Consider the following 19,165-nt stretch of genomic DNA (forward strand, 5'->3'; position numbering starts at 1 on the left):
TCGAGCCCCTCGTCCTGTTCTTGGTAAACAGGCAGGAAGGTGTGGGAAGGGTTAAGAGGTGGAAGGATGATGGAAACTGATTTGCATTTGATTCCGTTTTCTCAGCCACCTCTCCAGTACACTCTCAGACAGCTGATTAAAGGGTCACAGCGCCTGCTAATACACTATATGCAGTACATGTAAAGAGCAGGGCTTGTGTGGTGTTGAGCACTTCACACCAACAGCTGGACAACATCCAGTGAAGATGCTCCATCAGGACAGTGGAGGGGTCATTTTTCTTTACAAAATACAATATATTGTAATGGTTGTTGCCATATTACTGTTCCTTCCTTTTACTTTTGTGTGCTGTTAAATCTGTATTTAATGTCATGTTATTTGCCACCATTTCTTTCTGTAACTCTGTATCAGGGTTGAGATTTCAGTTTGATAACCACTTCAGAAACCATTAGGACATTAGTCATTACCAGATAAAATGGCCTTCACCATTTTGTCTTTGATTTATTATAATTTCACAAAATATGTCCTGACAGACATGGAGCTTGATACACATTTTAAATATAATTTTTTAAGAACACTTACATGGTAGAATTAAAAACCATCAACAGTGTCAATGTTTTATACACAGTATACCTTGAAACCAACATACCATTACCATTGCAACCTTGCTTTAGATTTTGTAGCTTTTTGTCACAGAAGGTATTTTAGGATGAGCTTCTGGGGCAGTTTTTTCTGTTTACAAATAACACAAACAATGATAAATGTAAGAATAAAATAATTTTAATCAAAGATGTTTGTGGCTCCTCAGGATGCTGCATGTAACCTGATAAATTGCCTCCAGTGATGTCACTCAGTAGTGGTCAGTTGCCTTGTGGGTCGTGTGGGTGGCAGATTTTGAAAATGAAGAATGCATGATGCATCTGCTGATAGTGATCACTTGTTTTCTTCTTTTTGTTTACCCACCTACCTTTTTTTCTTACCCACAACATGCAAGACTCAGTAACACACTCTAGAAACAACAGTAATGTCCAAAAAAAAAAACACACACTCTGAAAGATATTAAACGTTTTTAATACAAACTGTTGTGTACAGACTCAACTTTCCACACCTAATCTCTGTAAGGTTATATAAAGTTTGCAAGGTAAGGATTGTGAACAAAAACACAAAGCTGTTATCAACTTTTAATGGAAACTATGTACAATTTGAGGATGGATGGGCAACACTTCACCGAGCTTTACAAAAATGTTTTGGTCCTCGCTGTAAGAACAGGGTTGTTTGCAGTGCAGAACTCACTGTTGTTTCACCAAAGTCACTGAGATCTTCCAGCAGCAGGAGGCTCACTCACTTCAGCCTGACTCACTCTGACAGGGCAACCTTGGCAGTCTGCAACATCAGGTTCATGCATCTCACCTGGATGCATTTCAAGTAACCTTCATGTGCTTTTGACATGTCTGTCTGCTGAACAGCCTCTCATTTTCATCCTCATGTTTGTCTGCAGATGTCAGAACAGAATGAGAATCACCTTCAAGCTTCCATGGCATCAGAAGAAGAGTCTTTGACTTTTGGCTTGCCTTTTGTTTGTGAATGGCCACCGGCATCTTCTAGCAGTGAAAGGTCTAGTTCAGGTAAGGGAACCCTCCAGAATTGGAAGGAGTTGTAGGTGCAGTCTTCGTCGTTGGTGTCTTCATCAGCCTGAAAGTGATGAAAATGAGAGAGGGACTGAGGTCAGGCGAAAAACTGTCCAATGCAACGAACAGTAATATTTTAGACTAGTTATACATGGTAGCCCTCATCTGGGCTGGATAATCAACCAATTATCAGATCGGATATTCAGCATTTTTCTGATTATCCAAATATTTGGGGGGGTTTCCCCAATTGCTAATGAAATAAGTTAATTTAAAAATGCACTACTTTGGCTCAGACGCCTCTCTCTGTCTATAGTCGCCTGTAGGTCCATACTACTATCATGCCAGTATATGCCTGTAGCGTGCCGAGTCAGCATAGTCTTAAACAGGTGTCTCAACCAGCAGGTACGTATGTGCACCTACCTCAACCACATGGCTGACAGATACCCAAACAAGTCAAGGTAGATTGATAAGACAGAGAAGTGATCTGATTCTGCTAAATAAAAAGTAAAATGTAACTTTGTTGTCACATATTTGTAGTGGAGTAAAGTACCTCAAAATAGTACTTAAATACAGTACTTGAGTAAGTTGTACTGCTACATTCCATCATTGGTTGTTCCAAATATTGGCACCAAGATTTTTAATTTTACAGCAAAGGTTTATAGTTTCCAAATATTTGTTATTGGCGTCTTTGATAACAGGCGTTGTAAAAAGTAAGTCAGACTGAGGTTAAAGTAAAGATACTGTGTTACTGTAAAATATTACTTTGGTGAAAGTGAAACTTTATTTTGCTTGAGTCTCTATATTACACGTACTACTTAGATATCAAGTAAATGTAATTAAAAGTAATTTTCTGGCACAAATGTAATAGCAAAATTAAATCATAAATATATATGTTATCTTAGTGTCGATGAAATAAATGCATTTAAAATGTGCTGGTTTGGCTCTGGCACAGCATGTAATCTACAAAGTAACTAGTAACTAAAGTACAAGTACCTCAAACTTGCACTTATGTACAATAATTAAGTATATGTAATTAGATACATGTCATCACTGTTGATTACTAATAACCAGAAACAGAGAAATTTTGTCAAGCGGCTGGAATATCAGTGAGCTGGTCAATGAGTAAAGGGTGACATCAAGTGGACATTTACTGTCATTACATCGGCTCACTTTCTCTGAACAGCGTCACTCAGAAGACCGCAGACTTTTGCTGTATTACAAAGAACTTACTTTATCATTAACTTGAGCAACGGCAGTTTCTAAAGCCGTGCATTCATCTCGGTGTCGTTTCTTGGAGCTTGTGATTGTGCTGGAGCTGCGACGGTCCAGGAAACTTCCAGAAGCCTGCACCGTCAAAACACTGGCCGCATGTTTCCTCGTGTCGCAGCAGTGTGTGGCCTTGCGACAAAGAAGAGCGGCTTCTTCATCTCCTACCTCCGGCTCCTCGAAGTAACTAGGCCTCTTTCTGGAGCGGCTGCCCAGCAGAGCCAGCAGGGACGGCGGGCTCACACCCCCGGTGGGAGCCATGCTTCCCAGCTGCATGTCAACACTGCAGAGAGAGCGGCAGCATCTTTTGGAGGGAGAGTCGGGCAGCAGTAGCGGGTCCTCGGCTCGTCTTTTCGCCATTAATCTTGGCTGTGTCGGCACACTTGTGTACTGCAGGGGACTCTGACTCTAGCTGCGTTTCGCTGCCTGTGGTAGGATGGATGTGTTCGGGTTTAATCCGTTAACATCCAACACCGGAAGTACAAGAAGTGCGAGGCAGTCCGGATAACCAATCAGAGGAGAGCACCGCTGGTAGAGCACACAAACATATCGTACGTCATAGTCGCCGCCATATTGGATGTAGGAGGTCTGCCCTGTAAACAAGAAGCAGAGAAAACTGTGGGTTTTCTGAATAAAAAGTTTATATTTAACTGATTTTGATTAATCTTTTAGAAATTCAGAGACTTATATTCATTTCAGTACTAATAATGACAATTATTGAGACAAAAAAATGAACAGTCTGCAAATCAAAATAAGACACTGCAACTGGCAGTGAGTGTGCTTTTTCTTTTAGCAGTTGTGATATACTCCATAACAGAAAATTATAGACACCTATTTTATCGTATACAATAACATTTAATGGTCAAAAAAACCAAAACAGTAAACTTGCAGGTGGCTACTGTGCAGTATTGTACAACATATTTTGCAAGTCAGTTTGCTCAATATCATATGAGGACTAAGTGCTTGAGACATTTTGACCGGCTAAACAAGTGAAGGGATTTCCTTTTCCTCTTATAAATATGGGATGAAAGTATAGTATAATTGATACTAAACACAACAGACTGATTCAAAATACAAGATTTCTTTATTCGTTCTGGGGGAAATTTGGTGGACATAAAGGCTGCCTTGTAAAAAATACACACATTTGGTGCAGTAACATACGGAAGCCCTAAAGGGCCATGCATTCATACATTTTATTTCCCCCGTTTTCCGGTGATAACGAGTTAATTTCATTTGTTTTCTCGAGATCTCGAGTTATTATCTCGAAATAACAACTGCTGTTTTCCCGAGATGACGGGATAATTTTCTCGAGATCTCGAGATAACGAAACTTTGTTTCCCAAGATGACGATATAATTAATTCGAGATCTCGAGATAATGACTGTGATATGATAGGCCTGAGATTATGGAGATGCCCGGGACCTCGTAGCTGGTCAGCTATGTAGTTAACCACGACATCAGGCTCACTTAGATTGCGCCGCCGATATAGCTGAAGCCTTGCTAACCTCTTTTTAGATTACGCACACTAATGTGTATATTGTCTGTTATAGCAAGGCATAATGCTATTTCAGCCTGTGTCAGGCCTTGATTGAAAAGATACGTGACGCAGTGATCGATATGCTCCTGTCCTCTGACATTGCTACACTGAATGATGTGTCCTGCAATGATTTAATATACTACACTATCGTTTTATTTAATTAAATAAAACGATATCAAATTAATTATATCGTTATCTCGGGAAAACGGCAGTTGTTATTTCGAGATAATAACTCGAGATCTCGAGAAAACAAATGAAATCAACTCGTTATCACGGGAAAACAGAGGAAATAAAATGTATGAATGCATGGCCCTTTAGGTATCGTACGTGGGTACCTGACCTATTACTTTTCTATTTAGGGGTCCTTGACATGAAAAAGTTTGAGGACCACCATGCTTACAGTGCAACAGCACCATTGCCCCCGTCATTGTATGGTCACTCAGACATTCAGCTGTGACCCAACCTGCAGGACAGGCTTAAATGTGCCTTAAGATGAACAATGCATTGATCTTGTAATTTGCAAAACAATCAAAACAATGATTGAGATGATAGTGATGAATCGGTTTGTTTCCCTCAAATTAAAGGATTGAACTTGACTGTAATGATTTCTCAGTGGAATTCCCATACATGGAGTTTGGAGGTAAAGCCTTACACTGCTTTCACTGCTGCCTTTGACCCTCAGATTGCCTCGTCTGCTGAGGCACTGACCTGGATCCACAGTGCAGAGCTTCTTATTGCACACGCTAAAATTGGCTACGTGTCATCCCTGGAACTTTATGTGGGAGACGTCCCAATAAAACGCATGTTATCAATGTTGAACAAGCATCAATTTCCAGATTTTCGAAATCATTTTTATGTAAAGTGGTTTTATGTAGAGTACTCAAATAATTGGATGGATTTAGCAGTAAACTATAGTCAAACATTATGTGTCTGCTTCCCTCCCACATCATTTCCAAAGGTTTAATCTACTGTATGTTTGAGAATTTCCAAGAGAAAACTGTATGAATGCCTGTGTTTGTTTTCCCCACAGCCTTGTGTAGTATCATCATTGTAACAGAAGAAAACATTAAATCTCAATTTCTATAATAAATTAATGAATTATTGAAACATTTTAGGTAGAAATGAAATACATTTACCTCAAAAAGGTTATTTTTTTTAACCCACTTGCATTACACCACACTCAGTAAAAATTAAGGGTTTTTTTTGGCATTTTGAAAGCATCGCTTTTTAAAAACTTTATCCTTATCTCCCAACTGGGATGAAAGTCATTTCTGTGTTTGCTTTGACTGTTACACCCTTTCTTCTGAATTTGCTCAAAAAGCACTCTGAGAGATGACAGTAGCTGTATTTGAAATAAAAAGTAGAGGTTGCTGAAAATTGAGAACACCAACAATTAATATTTACTTATTTTATGAAATAACCCATGTAATGTTGGAGGTGGCTTTTCCCTTGAAAGTCCTCTCATGTCTTCAGACCTTAAATAATGGTGGGAGACTAGTGCTGTGCACACATGCACAGAAACATTATACCAAAAAAATGCCAAACAAGTGGGCACACATTTCTATTGATCTGTATTGTTTGTGTATTTAACTCATAATTAAAGTTCAACTTTTGAATCTGTGAGGGATTAATTAAATATGAGATACCTCTGATATATCAGCCTCTCAAATTAAAGGATTTTTTGTTTTTTTAGGACATTTGAACAAATAAACAATTAGTTTTTATTTAATCAATGATTTATTTGGTTCTTGTTCCAAATTTAAGTGGAGAAGAAACTTAATATTTGTTTTTTTCAGCATGTCTGCTTGTTAAAAACAGGCCCCTGGTGACTGAAACAACTGTAGAGTTGTTTTAGAAGCATTTCAGCCAAATATTATTGACAAATATCAAGACCGTGAATGATTGTCTATAGTAACTTAACATCACTGAGAGTTGAGGAACTCACAAAACACATCATCATTTTAGAAGTCTGATGTTTTTGTTTATTGAATTCAACACCAAACCAGCCAAGTCGTAAAAAATAGTGGTCAGTAGGCTGTGTAGGAACGCAGCCTGGACCAATCAAGAGGCTTTCATCTTCTGATAATGGCTGACTCACTGGCTCTTCAGATTATCTTCAAGGTCTGGAAACAGGAGGGGTGCTGAGAGTGGTTCAGGGTGTTCAGTGGACTGCCACCCTGCGAGGACATCCTGGGATGATTGGCTGGTCCACGTCCACTATCAGGAGCCTCAGGAAGAGTCCTGCCCTGTGAAATAAAAAACAAGACACGATTGTTTTCCGAACATCACAATTCCTCCTTTAGGTTAACAGACATCATGATGTTGACCACATTTGTCCCACAGACTCAATCATCTCTAAATAAACCAACTTTAACGTCTACTGTCAGAGAGCTTTTGTCTCCATCTTTTACAATGACGATTATAAGCGAGAGATGATTATAAAAGAAGGTAGCTATAAGAAATATCAACATGTAAGCTTCAGATTATAACCACTTTATGTCACCTTTGCTACTTTTAAAGTCTTAGTCTCCAGCTCGTCTTGTGGTCAGCTACCCCTCTCATCTGGTCGGGAGAACGAACTTCTTCGTCATCAAGGAAACTGCTGGGAACTTTTTTCACATCTCTGAAAAAAATACAACAAAGTGAGTAAGCTGAATTATTGAATAAGGCATCATAAGAATTAAATGAGACTTAAGGCGACGCTTAAAATTATATCAAAGTACAACAAAGCGAGCAGCATAAAAACTCATTGAATTATTAACAAGGATGTAGTAAGACTTGCAGGATACTTCTGTGAATAATAATTACCATACCTCAAATAAAGACATCTATACACTAGTACAAAAAAAAATTCTGACAACAGATAATAAAATACAAATACTTGCAGGAGACTTCTGTTGACATTGTTACTGTACAGTTACCTTACCTGTGTTTGGTTCAGCAATCTGTAGTATGCAAGACAATGTAAAAAAAAATCATGGAACATTAAAGTGAGTTACAAATAATCAGATTTATTGAAAAGGTGATAAAAAGACACACAGAAGACTTAAAATACTGTTAGTGTTGTAAATTATTACTATCCCTTTGTCAGTTATAGCCATCTACTTAGTAAACCATACAACGCAACTAACATTAATAATGTTATCAATTTTTGTCTTACCTCTGTCTGGTGCAGCAGTCTATATTAAAATGTAAACAATTTTAACAACAGAGTAAGTAAGATATAAATTACACTGTATAGTAGTTTATGTGCTTTCTTTCCAAGTCAGAAGCTTATATTCACCTTTTCTGCCACATGCTGTGATGTTTGAATGGATCAAACCAGGTGAGCAAATGCTCCTTTGTGTGGAGGCACTGAGGCCAGACGGTGAGGGATCTGACTCTTTAGAGATACTTACCTCCATAACGTTTTGCTCACATCTCCTCTTCTGAGAAGCCGAGTGTGCTCAAGAACAAATACAGAATCCTTTTAACTGAACTGAAGTTCCTGATGCTGCCACAAAGGCAACTGGAGCTGAACAGGTACCTGCAGGCAACTGACAATCAGTCTCTGAGGTACAGCTGAACACCAGCAAGAAGAGGAAAAGTACGACGACAAGGAACAAATTGCTCTTCAGAGCTGTCATCACCAGACCCATCACTTCTGATGCTGACAGACCAGGCAGACAGATTAATGCTGTCATCAGTGTCTTCATCATCAGAAGACACTGGGGGGATGTACTCACCTTCCTCATACTGACTTTCCTCATCTGAAGACATCAGGTAGAACTCATCGTCCGAATACTCGCCAACAAACTCACCTTCCTCAGCTGAAGACAGCACAGGGTAGTACTCACCTTCCATATACTCACCAACAAACTCACCTTCCTCATACGAAGACAGACTGAGGTCGCTGAGGTACAGCATCTGAATACTAGAAAGAAGAAGAGAAGTAAGACGAGAAGGAACAGGGGATGAGGGAAAGGGGGTGTCCTCACCTTCCTTATAGTCACCTTCCTCATCTGAATACATCAGGTAGAACTCACCTTCTGAATACTCACTGTCAAGCTCACCTTCCTCATCTGAAGACAGACTGAGGTCGCTGATGTACAGCATCTGAATATTAAAAGGAAGAAGACAAGTAAGACAAGAAGGAACAGGGGACGGGGTACAGGGGATGTCCTCACCTTCCTCATACTCAACTTCCTCATCCGAAGACATCAGGTAGAACTCACCTTCTGAATACTCACTTTCAAGCTCACCTATCTCACCCTCTTCATCTGAGGACCAACACTTACCTTCTCGGTTGATGGGCCCGATCACCTCCGGGATCACATCAGCACGGTCAGCGATGCTGTCCGAAATCCCAGCTGGGCCTTCAGAGGGGCAGAGAATAATATACATGTTGATATTATTTGTTGTATAAATATACCGTACATACACATGAACAACACTTTGTAACTGCTCAATGATGACATAAGCGGCACACTACCTATAGTTCCACATACTAATCCTATTTACATTCCAGCTTTCTTTTCCTGACAATGTCTCTTTATGTTGACACAGGACAATCACATTCAGTCTCAACAGTAAGTCACATATCTGTTGTTACAGTCATATCACAATTATTAAGTGTTTCAAAAACACAAGAAAGCTGAATAAATCATGAGCATCATGACCAACACGGCTTCTCTGAAATAAGCACACAAGAATCTTTTGCTTCTGTTCACACTGAGAGTAACTCGTAAATGTTTTTGTCTCTCGCTTTATAAGCTGTAAATAACAGGGACATTCAGACGGCGACATCCCTGGACTGTCACAGACTGACTGATGACAAACCACTTTCAACTTTCAACAACCAGCATGTCAAATCCGAGCTTTCAGTGTGATTATACGCAGCTTCTTTACAATATTTTGGATTTAATACCGTATTCTGTTGGTCTTGGTCTGTTAATCTAAGGAATATATGGAAATTTGTTCACAAACTGTATAAAATTAGATCTTAAAACAAAGCCAACTCGAGCTGCAACAATCAAATTAATCTACTAAGCCACACAGAGGAAGCGGCCATGTTTGTTTACACCTGTGCGTCCTGCACGTCTCGCACGTTCTGACGTGAGGGCTCCTTATAATTCCACCGTCTCCATGGAGCTCAAGAAAATACATTTTTGGGCATTTTTTGTAAAATGGCCCAGTCGCCATCTTTTTTGGACAAATGTTGACCCCAAATTTGCAAAAAGATACCCACTCAAACAAAAATAACAGTGTTTTCAAATTACTACATGATTGTTAATACCGTCTGCAGTTTACACGGAGAAAACGTCCAGTAAACACCAACCGAGTGGTTTTCAATTTGTCATACTTGTTTTTTGACCTTTAAAACTCATCAAAAATATTCATTTTGAACTAAAATCACATTCGAGAGCTTTAAAGAGATTAATCTAAACATTTGGAAGTGAATAAACGTGAATATGAAATTTTTATTACCTCCATCGCCGTAGTCTTGCTCAAGGGCAGCTCCAAGCAGCAGGTGGTCCTCCCAGGTGGGTCCAGCCAGCCAACGAGAAGCCATTTTTCAGCAGCAGTTCACTTTTCCAGTGATGGTAGTTATCCTCTCCTGCGGTAATCCAAAAGATGTTTGTCGCTCTCCAACAATTCAGCTATTCAAGTTCAGACTTTGCAGTAACGCCAGACCACTCGTGTCAAACTCATGTGCAAAGGGGGCGATTGGAAAGATTTATTAGGTCTCCGGTCTGACGTCACAGGTATGCACTGACGAGTGCACGTGCGTGTGCGTGAGAAGGAGTGAAAGGACAATGAAGATTTAATAGGCAGCTCAAGTAATGATATCACTGATCAGACATGTATGTTGGCATTTTTCTCTTTTCCTATGTAAAAAGTAATACCAAGAAATACTGTTTTCTATTCGCTGTTGAATGTACTTCAACACAAATGTCAAAATCCCATTTCTTCTGTGATAGAAGACAATCTGTAACACTTTACAGTAAGGTCACAAAAATGTGCATATGGTTATGAAGCAAGGAGGGAGGAATGAATTAGGAACGACCTGATAATTAATGAATCATTAATGAGTCATTCCTGATTAAATTCAAGGAATATATAGTAGATACTGATTAGTTACTAGACAACAGACCGGGAGGTACTATAATAATGAATCCTTATGTAGGCTGATGATGAGTACTGTGAATCCACACTGATCAGTTTAACTCTGAACCAGCTGCTGTGTGGCACAAACTAGTGGTGCTCATTCATACCAATTACTTTACTTGTAGTAATGCAATTACTACAAGTAAAGTGATACATAATACGGAGTAGTTGAGTAGTCCCCGATTACTTCATGATTATGACAAGTATAGTTACTTAATTCTTCCTGCGGACTTCACAGTTAGTAACTTAATAATAAACCAGAGACAGCAGGATTCTCTTCCTCTCATCACATATTCATATTTATTCATATTTCCCTGAAACAGTTGGACTTATTTTACTGCCATAATTAGATTAAAAAGACAGTTTTGCATCCATGGTGAGATGACAGGAACTCATGCTCCATGAATTACTTTATACTTTCTTAGCAGTGCATTTGTTTTGGATTGTATTGTCAAAAAGGGAAGAATCCAGACATTCAGGGCTTGTTTATAATGAAATGAATCCACAGTGTATTGGATGTGCTTTCATACAAATATTAAGAACATGATTGTTTATATAACATTTTCTACTCTTGTGTAGAAGTGCCTGCTGTGGTGGTGACAGTTGTAGGGATGGGTCATGTCCCTGGCATGATCCGCTAACATCCAGCACTGGAAGTACAAGAAGTGCGAGACAGTCCGGATAACCAATCAGAGGAGAGCACCGCTGGTAGAGCCCATAGACATATATACATATATATGTCTATGGTAGAGCCCCCTCTCTTCCTGTGGCAGGTGCGTTCAGACTGGTCCGTGCTTTTACTTAATCTGGACCAGATTATAGTGATCAGGGCAGGATTTTAGAAACACTGAGAGGTCACGAGTCCAATTCAGAAAATGTTGACCATGTTCATGATTATGATTTTCCCTATTAACTGTTCATCCATTTTTGTCTGTAAATGTGACTCCCCAACATGTATTCCTAAATGTTGTTTCCAGGCCTCCACACTTCCAGGAATAAAATTCTGGTGTGCGAATACTCTTTAATTTAATGTAATTTTGTTGACTAAAACGTGGTCAAATGTATACTATACTGAGTCTAAAAATACTGAATTTAGGGCTGGGTGATAAAGCCTTGAAATAATATCACAATATTTATAAGCTATATGCCGATAAAAGATATATATCTTAGTAAATGTTAGGTACAGACTTGTCATTTCAGTTCAGTTTACTGTAATGCTGCCTTCAAAACCAGGGAACACTTAACACAATGCCATAACACAATATAATATGGTCTTAGATTTCATAATACATTTAATATTGATATAGTGCCCAGCCGTAACAGGAAAATGACTGTAAAACACTACCATGTTTTTTTTCTTCTTTTAAGATGTAACTACTATGGAATCAAAATATGGATTTTTATTATTTTTCAGCAGATACTGATAATTAACCGATAATTACCTACTTCTCAGATAAAAAGATAACCAATAATTTCACATTTAGATTTTAAAAAGAAGTTCCCAACCATCTACTGTTTCAACACCTGTAGGGGCCACATTTATTAAGTCACTGAAATCATTTGGCTCCATATTATCGGCTCAATTGCTTGCCAATAATTTCACCAGCACCAATAAATAGCTGATCATATAAAATTATCAATATCGGGCCAGCTCACAGTCTGATCCTGTTGAGTCAATTGAAACTTTTCCTTTTACTTTTTGTTAGTTGATTAGAGACCTTTTCACGGAGGCCATTTTATGATATTTTACACCAAGAAAAGCACAGGTGTGAATAATGAAATGAGTGATGAGCAGTATAGTATTAGTATTGTTCATGCTGCCTCACTGTCACACGGTTGTGACTTACTGGGACCCCTAAATATAAAGAGCCACCGTTCATGTTATTAACACCTGTGATTTTCCTACTATGATTGTGAAAAAAGGCCTGTTATATTTACTCAGGAGCCTCCTTCATCTTTTAACTCTGACAGTATTTGGCAGGGCACAGTGGCAGCTGTTTACGCAAGAAATTGGGGATGACATGAGGAAAACCATGCCAATATTTTATAAATGATACTGACATTTGGTCATCATTTCAACTAATGACTATTTTATCCCGCTTTACTCTTAAAAATAGAGGAGCAACCATCTTTGTCTTGATGGACTAGCATCCACTGGCAGGGCACATTAATTTAAAAAAGAAAACTATTAAAATGTGGTGCAGTTGGTGTCAAAATCAAGCTTTAAGACCTTCATCAGGCTATTGAAGTTGTTATATTTATATCACATATGTTATACAGATGACCACACAGGGTTGACTGGTGTACCTGTTACAAAACTAACATAAAACACTTTATTTTAAAGTTTACATTCATACATCACACACTGAATTTTAAGCCACAATTTTAGCACATTTCAGCATGTGAATTATTCGGATTCTCAGGCAATTATTCTTATTTAATCTGATTGTGTATCTTTAGGGCTCTAAAAACACCCTTTTCACTGCAAACATCTGTGACATGTGACAGGAGGAAACACACAGGTGTAATTAATGACTAAATATTGCTGTATTTGGTTTTTACTTTTCTGTAAAAATCATATCAACCCTAAAATAATAAAACTCTCGAGACTAATATTTTTTTAAAATGTGGCTTTATTCCAAAGTGTGATTAGAAAACCAAAAAGTTGTTGAAAGTCATCTGTAACTGTAAAAGCTGAAACATGTTGTGATTACATTTTCAGTTTTGACTGATAATAAATGGAAAATTGAGTAGACAGTTGTTGGCAGCATATTTGAAAAAATAAATAGATTTCAAAAGCAAATTTGTTTCAGAAACAAACTGTCGGGCAGTTTAAGTCAATAAAGATGAGAATTAGTAAGACAGCAGTTAAAAGAAATGTACTCGTCATGGCAACCAATTCATCTCAACCCCAGTATCAAGATATGCAGTGTACTTTTCAGTTGATATTCATGACATAGTACTGCAATACTTCATGTTACATTCTACAGTTTGAGTTTGGTGCTCAGCCTGTCCAAGAAAACAAAACAGGGCACGTTTCTCAATGAGATGCATGATAAAAAATATATATGGCAAAAAGAAAATTCATGTCCACTGATTTTTTTCTCCAGTGTCCATTTTCTTTTTGTCAGTTTAATCTTCATATAGTCCTGAGTTCAACATTAATGTCACGTAAGGCTGTCGGTGCCTTCTCGCCGTGGTGACTTAGCAGCCGGTGGAGAAATCTGTTGTTGGTCGTCTTCTTGACAGTTAAAGTGCACATCCGCGGGTTTTCGTGCCACGAAGAAAACACAGTCGTAAACGTATCTTAACATTGAGCATTCGTTCTCCGTGTAGGTGGTCTGGACCGACTCTTTCTCCATCTGCAGGAGAAATATAAAAGACACTTTCACAGCTGGAACAAGATTTCTGAAGACAAACATTATGTAAAGACATGATTATGAATCCAAATTTGGCTTACCTCTATGTGGAAGCCAAACTTGACAATTGCTGTCCGAATGTCTTCATAGCTCAGTTCAACTGAGAGCTCATTGGCCATGTTCTCAAAGTGGTACAGCAGTGGACCTGAAACAATGAAGATTTAAACTTTGAGGTTAGTTTACTCAAAAAGATCACTTTTAAACCTTTTTCTTGATCTACGTGGTCATAAGACCAAGTCGTACAATTGTTCTTTCCTTTGACTAAAAAGTTACCCCAAATACCTGTAACACGTTTGTACATCCTATTCATGGGACATTTTGTTGTCAGGTTGTGTAATTTCGTTTGGTGGCAACAATGTACTCTGATACACTGATGTTTGATCTTATTAAAATATTAATAGAAACAGCTGCAAAAATGATAATATTCTCTAAGTTGTTGAGTCAAAGTGGGAACATCAAAGAGACAAATAGCAAAGTTGACAGCATAATAATTACAAAAATACGTGAACGGTGTTAAATGTATGTTAGGTTAAACTTCTTAAAACATTTGTAATTTATTGCCGTTACAAAATATTTTGCGATATTTCTCTTGTACTTACAGGTCTAGCAGTTGGTGTAATTGAACATTTTAACCTTTTAACTTAACAGTTCCAACAGCATGTGATCCACTCATGGAAGGCATTTTGGTCGCCCAAGGGTTTAAATATAAATAAATATATTTTTTCCCTAAAGCTGACTTACCCAGGTTGATCCACACTCCACCGGGCTTCAGAATCTTCCAGATAGTTTCCACATACTCTATGACATTATGAGCCGTGTCAATGAAGAAGCAGGTAGCCACACAGTCCCAGGAATCTGGCCAGAACAGAAAATATATTACAACATGATCACGTTTGATTAATATTATTAAAAGGTCCAGCGTGTAGGACCTAGCAACATCTAGCAGATTGGTTGCAGATTACAACCAAGTGATTACTCCTCTTCTCACCCTTCCCTATGGTGAATGTTAAAAGGGCAAAAAACACAAAGTCCCTCTCTAGAGCCAATATATGGTTGTCGATTCTGGCAACTGTAGAAACATGATGGACTCCATGGAAGAGGACCTGCTCCCTCTGTAGATATAAAAGGCTGACAAATAAGGTAGTGAAAACAACACAATTCTTAATTTAAGGTTATTATACACTAATGACAACATAATTATGAATAATATATTCTATTTCTGCTAATAGATTCTCCTTAATCCTACACAATGCACCAGTGATCAATTATTCATCATTTACAGTACATTCACATCAAAATGATTCCTTGTATTCTGGGTTAACTTAAATAGGAGCTTCTTACAATGTAATGATGTACACGTTTCACCTGATGGAGATCATTTGTATTGTGTGTGTGTATTATTTTGTAATGTAGCCATGTTGAAAAACTGCAAGGCTGCTGAAAGAAGTAAAGGTGTAAGGGACAGACAAAACAGACATTTTAAGGGTAAAAGGGGGGGAAAAAATGCAAATTCTTTCAATTGCATAATTGCAAATTCCTGGAGGAACTAATGTATAAGCAAAATTGCCTCAAGTCGTCACTGACACATTTCCCCTCTAGGTGTTATGCAGTCTACACTACAAAGGTGAAAGATCAGCACAGCGTTTACTGACCTGGTTCAGAGTAGACTTCCACAAAGTCCCCTGCTACCATGGAGAAGTCTGCATCTAGTGGTAAGCTCTGAGGGTTGACATCAGGGAAACTGACTGGTCGCGTTTGGTCAGAGGATTTCTTGTTGTTGCTGTACTGGTGGATCCAGGGGTATACGGTCAGAGAGTTCAACTGTTCACACCTGAAAGGAGCAGTCAAAATTTATTAGGACAGGTAGAAGGATGGATGAATTCTGATGGAGTATGAGATCAGACTTCTACTGCAAAACAAATTAATTGTGTGTTCTGATTTCATCTGTGATCAATGACACATACTAAAGACATAGAATTAAGTTTGAGATATCCTGCAGGAATGTATGCTTAGAAAGGTGTTATGTAAAAAAGCTGGATTAACAGGAGTGTTAGTGTCAGTATGAGATGTACCTATTCAGAACAAAGTTTGAAGAGAAGAGCATGAAGAAGCTCCATTCATTGCCCTGGCAGATATAACCCAGCCGAGCGATCTCCCAGGCTAGACGGCCGAGCCCAGCACCCGGCACCAGCACGCTCACCTTAGACACATCACTGACATAATAAAATGTACAAAATGCACATATCACATGGAAAACAAGTAGTAAGTCACATTGTCAGAATTATTAAACGTTGTTATGAGAGCACAGCACAGGTAAAACGTGACTATATGGTTTAGTATCCACATATCTTTATGTGTTTTCTTGGCATGCATGCAGGTGTTTGTGTGGGTGAACATATGTCTCATACTATTTGTCACTTGGGAAGAGTCTTTGAATCTCATTGATGATGGGCTGGTAGCAGGAATCCCTCTCAGCCCTGCCCACCTCGCTCCAGTCTCTAACAAACTGCTTTATGGTGGACTTCAGCTTGTCCATGTCAAACGTAGTGGATGGGCGTACTTTCTGTGAATTCTCCTGGACATTGAATGAAGACACAACATCTTTAGCAAAACTCACTGAATGAAAGAACAAAAAACAACTCAAATACAACCTGTGTGTTTACCATCACATACAATAGACTGCCTAGTGTGAGTCAAGCCTTACCCTCTCGCCATACTCGATGTTCTCAAACATGTGGAGGCTGTTGTGAACAATGGCCTGCAGCAACTCCTGGTTGTGGTCCGCACACTGGCTGATCTGGGAGAGGTTGGACAAAACATCTGGCAGCAAATCCTGGTGGTGTCGCGGCAGGCTCCGAAACTGACGCTCAGCACGCTTGACCTGCTCCCCAACATGGACCCTGACAAGAAAAGACACGAGGGTTCAAGTCAGGGGTCCACAGAGGGATAAACAGGCTTCCTACACAGTAAGGAATGGTATGAAATTTTATGGAATTTGATTTCAGTATAATTTCCAGGTCTGCATAAGAATGGGAAAAAAAGAAAAACTATGGATAAATATTTGTGTTTCCACACTACTGGTCTTTTTCGGTTTTCAGAATTTCTGAAAAAACACATTTATTACACAAGCAGAATGTTTTTTCCAGTGTTTTTTACCACTGTGTGAGAGAGCGAGCTTTGATTGTCTTCGAAAGCAAGGCAAGAAGTTGGCTATCATGTGCAACTGAACGCACACTCCAGCGAAACAGTACTGCCCCAAGTGCTTTATAACAGTACCAAGTCAGTCTTCTGAGAATAGAGCCCAACCAATACTGGATGTTTGGGGCTGATACTGGGCGGTAAGAAATACGACAAAGAAATATCGGATGATATTCTACATACACATAATATATATACATAAACACACATTTTTTGCAAGATCCCTCAAATGTGGTTATCAAACACTACAGATACATACGTAATGGTAGCAGGGTATTTTACAGTTGAACAACTGAACTTAAAAACGTTAAATTTCACTGGGCATTTAATAATAAAAACCTATACCGAGCATCTTTTTAGCTTTATATTCCATTTAAAAACAATTAATATTGCCACATACTCAACAACATTTCCGCTGATACCTATATATCTTTGATAGGCCAATATCGACCAACTGATATATTAGTTGTGCTTTCGTAGTTATAACAATGTAAACATACATACATTTATCAACACCTTCAATGTCATTTCCAAGGTCAAAGTGTATACGCTAGACTGTACAGATGCTATTATAGCTCAATTATTACACTTTTTTCAACTCGTAACTCTTATAATGCATGATTACTAGTTTTAATTGACTCTATTTGTATTTATTTGTTAAACAGTGTTTTACTACATCTAACAACCACGGAATCAAAGTCAATGGACTTCAGTTCTTCTGTTCCTTAGTCCTCCCTTCTGTTACTGTAGGGGTTGAAAGTATGCAATTATTTAAAGTTACTGAATAACATTGCACTGTTTTAGCATTGTAGCTTCAATAAAATGCCGTTTATTGAGGGTATAGTGCCTAGCCTCAATCTTCTGGCAACATAATAGGCTGGAGAAGTGTTATTTTGATATGGAACATGCGTATGAAGCCCTGGTAACACTAGTTACTCTGTTCTAAATGGTTCCTATATTATTTGTATCATCTTCAAGTGAGATTACATCACATCATCTCTGTTTAGTTTTTAACTTGTGAGTGTGTTAGGGGTGGAAAGGGTGGATCATGGAGTAGAAGTGGTGATATGACATGAGTGGAGCTAAAGTCACACGATTAGCTAATAAATGCCTCAAGAAGCGGAATAAATAGAAGATGATTTAACAGTAGGATGAATAAATCAACGCTTGAATAAAGATGAGCTATCTCAGTGAGCAGTTTTCCCTCCAAACTGACTTAACGCTATCTTTCTTTTGCTAGTTATATACGCTAACATCGTATGTTGACACAAACTAACGTTGCCTGGCTCGGGCTTTTATTTCAAACATCGATATTATACCTGTAAAATCTAAAAGCATCGATTATTCTCCAGAAATGCTGCCTTTCCAGCCTGGCCTCCTCCTCGGGGCTGTATTTTATTCTCTCTTTGTGAAAAAATGGTCCTCCTTTCGCTCCTTCTCCTGCTGTTTCGGCCATGTCTGAAACAATTTCCCAGCCATCCAATCATAACACGGCATCGTTCTTCTTCGTGGGATCTATTAATTCCTGCTAAGCCGACTCGACGCGGCGCTTTGCTGCCACCTACAGTCAGATGGTTAGACTGCAGTTAGTTGAACGCAACTAAATAAATGAAGAAAATAATATAAGATAATATAACCATACTCACGGCAGATTATAATAATACTATGGTTTAACACAGAGTATATGCTATAGTACTCATCATTCTAATTTGTAATGATTGAAAAGGCACTACATTGGAATTTCCAAAGTGTTGTAATAATTGGTGCAGTTCCTCCCTCTCTTCCGATTGGTTCAGAAAACTTATATATTGCTACTCTACTATGTCCCATATTTTTTCAAATTATAATTAAAGCAGTTACACTAACTACACAAGTAATATGGGACTTTTAATGATTGGAAAAAGCCCTAAAATTATGATTTTAGATTGTGTTGGGCTGCTTTATTTTCAACCAACTAATCAATAACTAACACCA

General features: G+C 38.4%; 2 protein-coding genes across 11 annotated transcripts; both read right to left on the reverse strand.

The window, feature by feature from the left end:
- Positions 1-1,052: 1,052 nt before the first annotated feature.
- LOC311261759 (uncharacterized protein) lies at positions 1,053-10,237 on the reverse strand. Of its 10 annotated transcripts, XM_084360667.1 has the most exons (8): positions 9,894-10,176; positions 8,705-8,782; positions 7,313-7,372; positions 6,931-7,050; positions 6,526-6,673; positions 2,856-3,484; positions 1,569-1,689; positions 1,053-1,489 (listed from the first exon to the last, which is right to left on the reverse strand). In XM_084360667.1, the coding sequence occupies exons 6-8, from the start codon at positions 3,249-3,251 to the stop codon at positions 1,419-1,421; spliced, it is 588 nt and encodes a 195-aa protein (XP_084216793.1). In that variant the 5' UTR covers positions 3,252-3,484; positions 6,526-6,673; positions 6,931-7,050; positions 7,313-7,372; positions 8,705-8,782; positions 9,894-10,176; the 3' UTR covers positions 1,053-1,418. The 10 variants fall into 10 exon arrangements, 4 of the variants coding, with proteins under 4 accessions (XP_084216793.1, XP_084216794.1, XP_084216792.1 ...); XM_084360668.1 differs by lacking the exon at positions 7,313-7,372; XM_084360666.1 differs by having other exon boundaries at positions 6,931-8,782.
- Positions 10,238-13,187: 2,950 nt separating this feature from the next.
- carnmt1 (carnosine N-methyltransferase 1) lies at positions 13,188-18,657 on the reverse strand. Its single transcript, XM_084358922.1, has 8 exons — positions 18,511-18,657; positions 16,698-16,893; positions 16,402-16,568; positions 16,066-16,206; positions 15,646-15,824; positions 14,735-14,848; positions 14,035-14,138; positions 13,188-13,936 (listed from the first exon to the last, which is right to left on the reverse strand). Exons 1-8 carry the CDS (start codon positions 18,645-18,647, stop codon positions 13,742-13,744), a joined length of 1,233 nt encoding a protein of 410 aa, XP_084215048.1. The 5' UTR covers positions 18,648-18,657; the 3' UTR covers positions 13,188-13,741.
- Positions 18,658-19,165: the final 508 nt, after the last annotated feature.

Source organism: Pagrus pagrus, assembly GCF_965226575.1.
Source record: "Pagrus pagrus genome assembly, chromosome: 8".
Taxonomy (NCBI): Eukaryota; Metazoa; Chordata; class Actinopteri; order Spariformes; family Sparidae; genus Pagrus; species Pagrus pagrus.

What these genes read in the sequence shown, in the direction of transcription:
- LOC311261759 (XM_084360668.1), bottom strand. Translation starts at nt 3,251, where the DNA reads ATGGCGAAAAGACGAGCCGAGGACCCGCTACTGCTGCCCGACTCTCCC. An exon ending in TTGCTCAAGTTAATGATAAA is followed by an intron (nt 1,690 to 2,855) that starts GTAAGTTCTTTG and finishes CATCACTTTCAG; the next exon opens with GCTGATGAAGACACCAACGA. An exon ending in TGGCCATTCACAAACAAAAG is followed by an intron (nt 1,490 to 1,568) that starts GCAAGCCAAAAG and finishes TGACATCTGCAG; the next exon opens with ACAAACATGAGGATGAAAAT.
- carnmt1 (XM_084358922.1), bottom strand. Translation starts at nt 18,647, where the DNA reads ATGGCCGAAACAGCAGGAGAAGGAGCGAAAGGAGGACCATTTTTTCAC. An exon ending in GGAAGTCTACTCTGAACCAG is followed by an intron (nt 14,849 to 15,645) that starts GTCAGTAAACGC and finishes TGTTCTGGCCAG; the next exon opens with ATTCCTGGGACTGTGTGGCT. An exon ending in AGTTTGGCTTCCACATAGAG is followed by an intron (nt 13,937 to 14,034) that starts GTAAGCCAAATT and finishes TTTCTCCTGCAG; the next exon opens with ATGGAGAAAGAGTCGGTCCA.